The following is a 10859-nucleotide window of genomic DNA, read 5'->3' as shown; positions in this document are numbered from 1 at the left end:
GGATCAATCTCTCACCTTATCCGCCTTCATTGACTCTGGTTGTGAGAGAAACTTAATTGACTCTAACCTGGTTCAGCAACTAAACATCAAGATCACTCCTTTGAAAAGTCCTCTCAGAGTTTCAGCCCTTGATGGGAAGAGATTACCTCAAGTAATTCATCAGACTCAGCCACTCGAACTGCTGATCTCCGGTAACCACAGAGAAACAGTTTCATTTTTTGTTTTTCCATCTGCCTATTCTCCACTAGTTCTAGGATATGAGTGGCTGGAGCGTCATAACCCACACATTAATTGGGCTAAGAAACACATTGAGTCCTGGTCTGCCTCTTGCCATGTCTCATGGCTCCGCTCTGCACCTCCGTTTGTTCACTCCCCAGCCAATCATCAAGAAGCCGATCCGCCAGATTTATCCAATGTACCCCCTGACTACCATGATCTAGCACCTGTCTTCAGTAAGGTCAGTGCTTTGTCACTTCCACCTCACAGACCATACGATTGTGCCATTGACCTGTTACCTGGGGCTCCACTTCCCAGTAGTCGACTCTTTAATATGTCCAAGCCTGAAAGAGAGACTATGGAGAAGTATATTAATGAGTCTTTAGCCGCCGGTATTATTCGGCCCTCCTCATCTCCGCTTGGTGCCGGTTTTTTCTTCGTAGGCAAGAAAGATGGATCCCTGCGGCCCTGTATTGATTATAGAGGACTGAACCAAATTACCATTGAGAACAAATACCCCCTGCCTCTGCTCGCATCCGCTTTTGAACCTGTTTAAGGGGCCACCGTTTTCTCAAAATTGGATCTAAGAAATGCCTACCATCTCCTCAGAATCAGAGAAGGAGACTAATGGAAGACAGCTTTGTAGCGACAGTGGACGTGAAAAACTCTGTTTTAACAGGAAGAAACCTCCAGCAGAACCAGGCTCAGAGTGAGCGGCCATCTGCAGAGGCCGACCGGGTTGCAAATTTTAAAAGGATACCTTCTCCCACCTACTTACCCAACCAAACAGTTCTGACTTTCATCCAAAGACTTTCCTTTCAAAGTCCATTATAGAAAACCATTATTTGGCTTGATCACCTTGGGGTCTGTACTCAGTCCGTCCCAAGCTCCCATCCCACCTCCTCATTCACCATGTTTTACCATGATTCCTAGTTGAACCCGGTCTTCTCCAGTCCATTATGACCTCCTTCCAATCCCCCTCCAAAAGCATGGGATGATGATGGGCATCCTGCTGGTGTGTCGCATTGTCAGTGTTAGACCAAGAAGTTGTGGCCACCAGCTTTTCGTGAATTTGGAGGGTTACATTCCTGACCGGTCCTGACTCGTTCCATTTGGACCTCATTTTGATCTCTGACTTCGAGACTTCCTTTGCCTTCACTTCTGGTCTTCCACCGGGTGGCGTCAGTTGAGTGGGGCACTGTTAGGTCTGCTCCTTTCAGGCTGTGTGTGTTGGTTTGTGTGCTGCTCCTACCTGAACAGGTAACTGGATGCACCTTGAGCTTGTCCGGCAGCAGTCTTATAAGAGAGCGAGTTCCCTTAGGAAGATGCCAAAAGATTATTGCTCTTTGAGTAGTAAACAGGCCTACATCCCTGTAAAAAGCGTTCCTATTTTATTTTCCTGTAACTCACCATCTTCCCCTCTTCCCTGCATAACTCCTCCATGGTTTGGCCTAGGCTCCTAGCTTTTTCTTTTTCCTGCTGAACTCCAGATCCCACATGGTTTTTCTTCTATCCCTCCCTTATTATCTTCCTGTTCTCAAACCAACAAGATTAATCAGAACTGCTAAGCTCCTTGTCAAAAAAACCTGTCCACCCTCCAACGCTCTGACTGCACTGCCTCACCCACCAGCAGCACTCGCTCAGTAAGACCACAAACCTTATGTTCTCCCTTGGGATCTTATCTCCCTGTGATCAAACATAAGCCAAACCAAACCATAGAACATTCAGTTTTTTCCTTCCACCAATTTACCATCATCTACTTCAGAATGCTGAAGATGAAGTGTCTCCTCATTCCCAGTTCCAATTTCCGCTTCTTTCCTCATTAAATAATGAATCTTTTAAACATTTCTCTCTGCTTTCGGTAGTGGCTGACTTAAGAACTCATTCTTGTTCCCTACTCATCACATATTGACGCTTGGTCAAGTCCCCAGTGTGTCATATACTGACATGATGGGTATACCTCTCACATCCCTGACGAGCAGGGTTCATGACAGGCTGTGGTCATACATAATGACATCACAAGTAGCAAGTGTGCTCTGTGTTTAAGGTAGTAAACATGGATGGTAGTGCTGGAGTGCATCTAGTGATCTTTCATTTGGAGAGAAAGATTGCTCTCCCCACTATCGTCCACCATGGTTGGTTTTCTCCCTGCTCCTGGGTTGCAAGATGCAGAATAGGGACCTTTGTTGAGTATTAATTACGTCCAGGTCGGATGAATGCGACCTGGCCATTCAGACACAGATCGAATCTGAAAGATCTGATTTGTATCAAATTTAGGACTACATGGCCAAATAGCCTGGGTCGCATTGGAAAATTTCTTATTGTTTGTTGCTCAGACTGTCATTAAAAGAATAGTGACAGGTCACATATGGGCAAAAACATCAGATTTGGGTCAGTTCAGGCTGCTGTGTGAACGTAAGCTTGGATTTTCTAAATCTTGAAAGATGAAAGGCCTTTAATGGTTGATCACATTTGTAACTAATGCAGCCAGTGGCTACCTTCTGCTTCATTTCATCTGAATTCAGGATGTGGGAGGATTGGTGGCTCTTAAACAGCCTCAGAAAGTCACAGAACCACAGAGATCATTTGCTCAGAATGGCGTTCACATCTTTTTGTCTGGCTGTTGGTGAGATTACATTTTACCTTTGAAATTTTTACTTTAAAGAGTGGGCATCTTTATAAATGTATAAAAGATAACTACCAGAAATAACACATTGATAGCTGTAGAAACTAAGAATCATACGGTACTCGCAAAAATTAAACAGGGAAATTATATGAAAAGGTCATTAAAGAAAAAAACTTCTGACAGAAACTGAAGAGCTGTCAGAAGTAAGCATTTGTTTTTTTATTCTCTGGCTTTGAATCAAAATGTTTTTTAGAGCTTTTTTTTATGCTTCTGTCGATTGTAGTTTTATCATGGATATGATTTCAAAACATTATAAACTTACATCTTGGTGATACATTTGTTGTTGAAGGTTTATAGATACATGGCTATTTTGGTTTGAAGTAATAAAACATGGTATAGTTTTTGTTGGTGCTTCAATGTCATCTCTGAGATGTTGTTAAAAAATATTTGTTAGAGAAACTGTGTGACCTTGTTCTTAAAAGTTGTTTTCTCAAAAATGTTCATATTCTTCTTTTTTGTTTCATGTTGGGTGAAGTGTGATAGGACCATGGTTGACACCCAAGCCCATATACATTTAATACAGTTAAAAATGTTTTTAAATTGAAATCTTTTGTAGATTTTCATTTTATTGCAGGATCGTGAAAGGGGTTTATGAATCCATTTATTCCTAAAAGTGGAAACATCGAGACAATATCACAGATCACATTTGCAAATTTCCAGCCAACAAAATTAAATTATATTTTAGACTAAACTTGCAATACACACAGAAATAAAATTAAACTCCTACAATGACTAGAAGAGGTGCTTCTAAGGTGCTTAATCTTTTAACATTAAAGGAAAATTATTGGTGGTAATAAACTTGTTGTTTGAGAATTTTAACACATGGTTTATTCTAAAACTAAGTTTGAAATCTTCAGCGAGAAACAATCCGGGATGGTCCTGCATAAAAAGCTATTGCATGTCTGAAGACATATATTCTGCCCACTGTTTGGGCTTTAAGAGGAACTATGATGCTGTGGATCTAATCTTTTATGAAAGACCTTGAAAGTTGCTAGAAAGTTTGGACAGAAGTGGTTCACCAGGTATAAGCTCTCTTTCAATGCCCTCCCAGCTCCTAAACATAAACCGTACAGTAAACCTTTAGGCTAAGCCAAGAAGAGCAGACAGAATAAGATCCAATAACTTGCTTGCATGAGAGTACCTCAGATCTATGCAGGTCCACACACAGTGCTATTTCCTGCACAATAGATGTGCTCGATTTACATTTTGGCTTTTAGAAAAACCACAACCAGACAAAAAAAAAGAGGCATCAAATACACTGTTTTTTTTTTTTGGTTTCCTGTTTGTGCAGCTGCAACGCTGAGTATTCAGCCTGACAGACGACAGTTCTTCCGCTACGAAGCCTTCAATCTGAGCTGTGCGGTGTCAGGGGACTTCAGCGACTGGATGGTTATGAGAAATACTTCTGACGTATTTTCTCCTTGTGAAGACTGGGGCCGCCCTAACCGATCCTCCTGTATCAATCGCAGTGTTTACAAGTCAGACAGTGGGCTTTACTGGTGCCAGTCTAAACGAGGCGAATGCAGCAATGTCCTTAACATCACAATAAACAGTAAGCTGATTTTATTACAGTGTTGGTTGATAAAAGTTTTTACACTTGACAAAATGTGAGTACAGTATGAGTCAGTCACTAATGATACAATAAATGTTTTTTTATTTTATATTTAATCCTGTTCATTAAAAAAAAAGCTTTGATTTATTTCTATCATTTCAGCTGGTGTTGTGATCTTAGAGAGTCCAGCACTTCCTGTGATGAATGGAGAAAAAGTGACGCTTCGCTGCTCCTACAAAGAAAGATATGGCAATTCGACATCAAATTTCCCTGCTGCCTTCTTTAAAAATGGTGAATTTATTGGAGAGGAGCCTCAAGGAAAAATGTCCCTCGATGTGTCGATGTCCAGCAAAGCATTTTACAAGTGTAAACATCCCACCAAAGGAGAGTCACTAGAGAGCTGGCTGGAAGTAAAAGGTAACAGTCTTCTGCAGCACATTACTGGGTCATGAAAAGATTGCTTTAATTCTATACCAACATAAAGTTTGGTTTTCTGCAGATGACAAAGCAGGAATAAAAAAAAAAAAAAAAACCTTTCATGTTTGTTTTTTAAAGACAAATCAACACACCAAAAAAAATGATGTTAAGACACTAAACATGTCCCTCACCAATTCATACTTGTGCTTTACAATGGTGCAGTAGATCTGCAGAAATAAATATTTCAGCAAATACATCTGGAAGAATTTTTCCAGGTTTAGATGTTCTCTATCCAAGCACGAACCGCAACTATTTTGCAAAGATTAATAACTAAGATTTATATATGCACTTTGTCTAATCTGGTGGTCAGAGAATATCAGATTACCTAATCTAGCTTTTTTATACTTACATTTTTTTACTTTTGGATATAACAACCCTTTCCAAAAAATATAATATCATGAAAAAGTTTTGATTACCATAATTCCATTCAAAACGTAAATCCTTCATACAGTATACATGTACTACCCACAATTTACATGATTCCAAGTATTTATTTGTTTGTTTTTACATAATTTGGTCTCCCAACTCATAAAACCTGCAAAAACAGAAGAAAGAATCTGCCAAAATTTTGCAGGAAATAAATGATTTTAAACTGAGTGTCAAACACTTATCTACTAAACCCAAAGCACAGGTTTTCACAGTGTCAAGGTTGTCTTAGTTTGGTCCAATATGAGGAAGATTGCAGACATGACAACCGGCCAGACGAGCATCATAGCGAAGGAGAATGGCTGTACACAGAATGCTGTGTCCAAGCAAAGTAAATAATAGAAGTCTAGTGGAAGTGCAAAATATGGCATGAGAAGATACACAAGCAAATATGGCTGTAGGTTTCTGCGGATTATCAAACAGAAGATAAAAAAAAACTGGTAGAGATCCACAAAGAGTGAAATAAGGAGGGAGACACATTTTTAAAAACCACCATATTCAGATACATTAAGGAGATTAACTACATCTGCCAGGCTCCTTGGGTCAAGCTACTTCTAAACCCGAGCCAATATATGAGATGTGTCAACTGGGCCAAGAAGAAGAGGAACTGGACTGTTGGCCAGTATTTAGACTTTCTTTTTTTTCCCCAATGAAATGCATTTTATTTGGAAATCAAGGTCGAAGGGTTTGGAGGAAGAGGGATGAGGAACAGAACCTAAGCTGCTAGACTTGCATTGTGCAATATCCTCAGTCAATTAGGATTTGGGGTACACTGTCCAGTGGATAATGTACCACTGTTGTGGTTATCTTAACTCCAAGATATACACAACAGTGTGCCAAAATGAGTAAATGATGCTGATGAAGGTTCTCAGTCATCCAGGTCATAGTCATTCCGTAAAAATTCAATTCAATTTTTACGGAATGAGTAAATGATGATTCCTTCTATTCAGAATCTGTATGGAGATCCAGATGTCATCTTCTAGCAGAGCCTGACCCCTGCCCATATCGACAGAAAGCAACAAATCTGGTTTGATGCCGAGTGCTTGACTGGCCAAGCAACTTATCAGATCTAAACCCTATTGAGAAGCTATCGGGTACTCTCAAGAACAGAATGAACATAAGGATCAACAACAGAGAAGACCTGAGAGCAAGCATTAATTAAATCTGGACCTCCCAAACTTTCAGGCAATGCTACACACTGATTGATTCAACATGGATGTAAAATACGTAAATAAAACCATAGAAATCAATAAAACAAACCACAAATGCAAAAACAGAGAGAGAAAACAGAGTCCGGTCAGCAAGGAATTCATCATTATCTATACATAAAACTAATACGTTTGTTGTAATTTAATTAATTTAGCGTTCATCTGTAAAAAAATGTAAATAAAAATTTTTCTTGTCATCACCGAATCCGGGAGCGGCCATTTTTGCCCAAACATATGGTAAATGGCATGTACTTATATAGCGCCTTTATTCAAGTTAGGAGACTTGACCAAGGCACTTTACACTACATTCATTCACACACATACTGATAGTGGCAAGCTACATTGTAGCCACAGCTGCCCTGGGCAGCACACTGACAGAAGCAGGGCTGCCATACACTGGCGCCACCGGGCCCTCTAACCACCATCAGTAGACAATGCAGGTAAAGTGTCCTGCCCAAGGACACGACAATGATAGTCAGAGTCAGGGCTTGAACCGTCAACCCTTCGATTTCAGGGCAAACTCCTACATCCAACGCCACTGTAACACCTCACTCCTGACAGCCTCTGGCAGTGTCTTCAGGGTGCGGTAAGCCTAGCGCCATTCTCTTTGCTTTACAAGCAAACTCAATGGGAACTACCAGACACATCTGCAATCAACAACAATTATTGAAAATTTCCAGAGGACTTCACCATTTAAATTCACCAGAGCTATAGTTAAACTGACAATGCCCACATGCATGGCAGTTAGAGATTGGAATACATCGGGTCAAAATAAAAAACAAAAAAAGAGTTATTTTACCTTTGCGATTCCTGATCCTCTACCGACGGGTTGGTCGTTGGATCGCCAACTTGAAGAGGGAGGATTTGCCATCGAACTTCTGGCCAGAGAAAAAACAAGTAATATGTAGCCAACATTTGGAAGAAGAATGTTTTCAAGATGACTTGGATAATAGCGCGTTGTGACAAACACCAGATACAGCACTGGGACTTGATCAACAGCCGATACCGCACCGTGACGTCACAAACCAGTAGGTGGCAGTAGTGTTCTTTGACAAACATGGATCCCTCCAGTAAAACACATTCAAATGAAAATTACTCCTAATTAAAACACTTATCATTTATTGGACAGTGTGTAATAATTTCATTTTTTAAAGTACTTTCAGAAGATTGAATTCTGAGTATGACCAGATTTTTTCTTTTAAAAGCCAGACTTACACTTAGACTTAGACAAACTTTATTTTCATCTTGTACATACACAGAGTGTATACAAAAAGGAAATTTAGATGCATTGAGCTTTTCAACAGTGAATGAGCAGCAGCATTTATAAAGTGCAGCATTGATCAGAATGTAAACATTGTAGGAGAAAAGGAAAACCAGTTTAAAGTCATGCTGCAAAAGGCATTCATATGGGGAGGTTCAGTGCAGTGCAAATAAATAAATATGGCACAGAATGCAGTAGAACATTGAGCTGTGTTCTATTTAAAGGGATTATGAAAAAATCAGCCATGTTAGTAGTGCCAATATGATGTTGAGAGTGATGCAGAGTCTTGATTCGAGGGAAAAAGCTCTTGCAGAATCTGCTGGTCGTGCATTGAATGTTGCAAAGTCTCTTCCCAGAGGGCATCAGGAAGAACAGTTCATGGTGGGGGTGTGATCAGTCATTTACGATGTTACGGACTCGGGACAAAGAGTACTGTAATGAAATGTCTCTTTTGGAGGGAAGTGGAGCCCATATTATCCTCCCTGCTGTCCTCACCACTCTTCTCACATACTTCCAGTCTGAGGAGCTGCAGTTAGAAAGAAAAAGTTTTTAAGACGAGTTTTAAAAATACACAGTAAAGAGGATTGTCAAAGGAGGAGGGGGAGCTCATTCCTCAACTTTGGAAAAGCAACAGAAAAAACGTTGTCTCCTCTGAGCTGCCATTAGCACCTCGGTACCTCCAGGACCAACAGGTTTGTTTATTTGCAAACAACGAATTAATGTTTGCCGCCTCCACCTAAAGTAGAAAAATAGAAGCAGCCGGTAAAAAAGGAGACAAAGAATCCCAGATCCTAACACAAATTATTTAAAAAGTAACTGAAATTGTTTAAATTGTGGGCCCTAAATGTATATTCTATGAAAGTTTGACAGGAATTATGGATTTTAAGCAACTTTTCCATGATTTTCATTTTTTTTTTTTTTGAAAGGGTCTTTAAGTAATACTCTTTATTTAATTTAGAATATGTAAGTATATTTACGTTAATAACAGTTTAATAACAACAGCAATATAATAATAATAATTGAACTTTATTCATTTAACATTGGAGAAATTCATTCTCTGCATTTAACCCATCCCCTTGGGGAGCAGTGGGCTGCCATTGTGTGGTGCCCGGGGAGCAGTGTGGGGTTAAAGGTCTTGCTCAGAAGCCCAGAGTGCAGGCTGTGGGGATCGAACCAAGTACTTGCAACCTTCTCAAAAGCACAAGTGCACTGCTCTAACCACTAGGCAAACACTCCCCTCTTAGGGAACTTTGAATACATTCTGTTGATATATGATATGGCTGTTTTTTTTTTTTTTTTCTGAGTGACGTGAATTAAATTGTCTCTCTTATCCATTTGCTTGTAAAACCCTTGCAGAGAAACCTGAACCCTTAAAGATCGACGAACCATCTAAATCTACCGCTTCTTCTCAGATGATTAGTCTGCTCTGCACCATCATATTGTTTTTCATCTACACCATTGTCTTCATTGTGTGTATAATTATATACCGAAGGTGGGCGCGAGGTAAGCAGATGGCTACATTTAATGAATAGTCCAATTTCTTTCGATTTCTGAAGAATAATATTATAAGCTGTTCAATCAATGATATCGAAATAAATGAAATTATAATTATGGAAAAGCAAACATTATGAGATTGAAAAGAAGTCAGCTTCAGTAACTTGGAATATTGTATCTAATCATTGCAGCAGTTTTGTGGGGATGTTAAGTTTTTTTTATAGCATACCCAAACTAACTCCAATTCCATTTCATTATTTATCTTCCTATACTTAAGAACGTCTAGAATAAAAATTGAGTCTTAATTTTTTTCCTCATTCTCAAATGTTCCAGATAATGAAATCAATCTTACTGTCAGACAAATATAACCTTAGTAAATACAAAAAAAAGTTTCAATTTATGAAGAGAAAAAAGCAATAGGCCTACATAAACCCTGAGCGGAAAATAACCACCATATTATACAGAGAAACAGAGGGACCCAGTATTCAAGGTGAGGCAGTCAGTAGGAAAGCTCAAAACAATTACTAAAACAAACACAAACATAACTGAAGTGAGCTGCTGATTATCTGCAGACCTGTAGTGTCTGCAGGAGGGGGGCCGCCCAATCACTGTCACTGTAGTTAGGGAGAAACACCGGTAAGTGACCATGATAATCAGAACAGGTCACTTACCTGTGACAAAGTGGTTCAGTTTGTGTTCACCACTTGTCCCTTATTCTTTTTCTGATTTGTAATGCTTACATTTAAACATTAGTTTGCAACTTTGCTTCACTTACTATCCCGAGTTTTTTTGCGTTAGCATTATGTTGCAGTTTACATCTATTTGTATGTTTAGATTGAAGCTATTTCTTCTGGATTATTGGTTGAAATTGTTTATTTTGTTTCCAATGTATATTCATGGTATTTGTTTTCCTTTTTACTCACCCTTGTTTAAGTATTTCCTGCTAAATTAGCTAGATGATGTCATTAATTAACTTGCTGGGTTCTACCATTTAGAGGGTTTCCTTTGGAGTAATGCTTTGTTTGTTTTTATTTAAAGTAACTTTTTGAGTTATCTTGTATCACATTGTTTATTTTGCATACCCTTTCATTATGTAGATGAGTTTGTAAATTAGATTAATAATTTTATTCTTGTTTCTCTGTTTAGACTTTGTTTTTTCTGTTGTATGGTTCAATAAACCTTGAATAAAACACGGGACTACTGGAGTACGTTTCTGTGCAACTGTATTGTATAACTGACGTTCTGATACAATGCTCAGCCTTATCATACCAAGGGAGTAAGGTTCCCTCTAGTGGTCACATTTGGTATAACACATGGCAGGTCTTATTACATAAACACTGGTTAACACCACATCCCCTTACTGGAAGTTAAAAAGAAGATGATCAATCTTTTTTTAAGTTTGCTGTTAACCTGAGAACATTTGTAACCAACATATCCGTTCAACTTAAAGGATTTTCTTTCCTTTAACCTTTCAAGATAAAAGATTCATTTCATTTCAAACGTCTTATAACACCAGACATTTAGCATTCAGCCACATAA

At 39.0% G+C, this 10859-nt stretch overlaps 1 protein-coding gene across 1 annotated transcript; it reads left to right on the top strand.

Annotated features, from left to right (window-relative positions):
* The first annotated feature begins 2761 nt into the window (after positions 1-2761).
* LOC107102745 lies at positions 2762-9469 on the top strand. Its single transcript, XM_015402161.1, has 4 exons — positions 2762-2842; positions 4194-4454; positions 4617-4871; positions 9183-9469. The coding sequence occupies exons 1-4, from the start codon at positions 2812-2814 to the stop codon at positions 9356-9358; spliced, it is 723 nt and encodes a 240-aa protein (XP_015257647.1). The 5' UTR covers positions 2762-2811; the 3' UTR covers positions 9359-9469.
* Positions 9470-10859: the final 1390 nt, after the last annotated feature.

The sequence above is a fragment of the Cyprinodon variegatus genome, unplaced genomic scaffold (assembly GCF_000732505.1).
Source record: "Cyprinodon variegatus isolate N-32 unplaced genomic scaffold, C_variegatus-1.0 Scaffold1309, whole genome shotgun sequence".
NCBI lineage: Eukaryota > Metazoa > Chordata > Actinopteri > Cyprinodontiformes > Cyprinodontidae > Cyprinodon > Cyprinodon variegatus.
Note: the sequence above shows the minus strand (reverse complement) of the source record. Positions and strands in the feature narration are given on the sequence as shown.

Excerpts from the sequence above, each read along its gene's own strand:
- LOC107102745 (XM_015402161.1), top strand. The coding sequence starts at position 2,812 with ATGGCGTTCACATCTTTTTGTCTGGCTGTTG. Across the intron at positions 2,843-4,193 it reads ATCTTTTTGTCTGGCTGTTG|CTGCAACGCTGAGTATTCAG; the intron begins GTGAGATTACAT and ends CTGTTTGTGCAG. Across the intron at positions 4,872-9,182 it reads GAGCTGGCTGGAAGTAAAAG|AGAAACCTGAACCCTTAAAG; the intron begins GTAACAGTCTTC and ends AAACCCTTGCAG.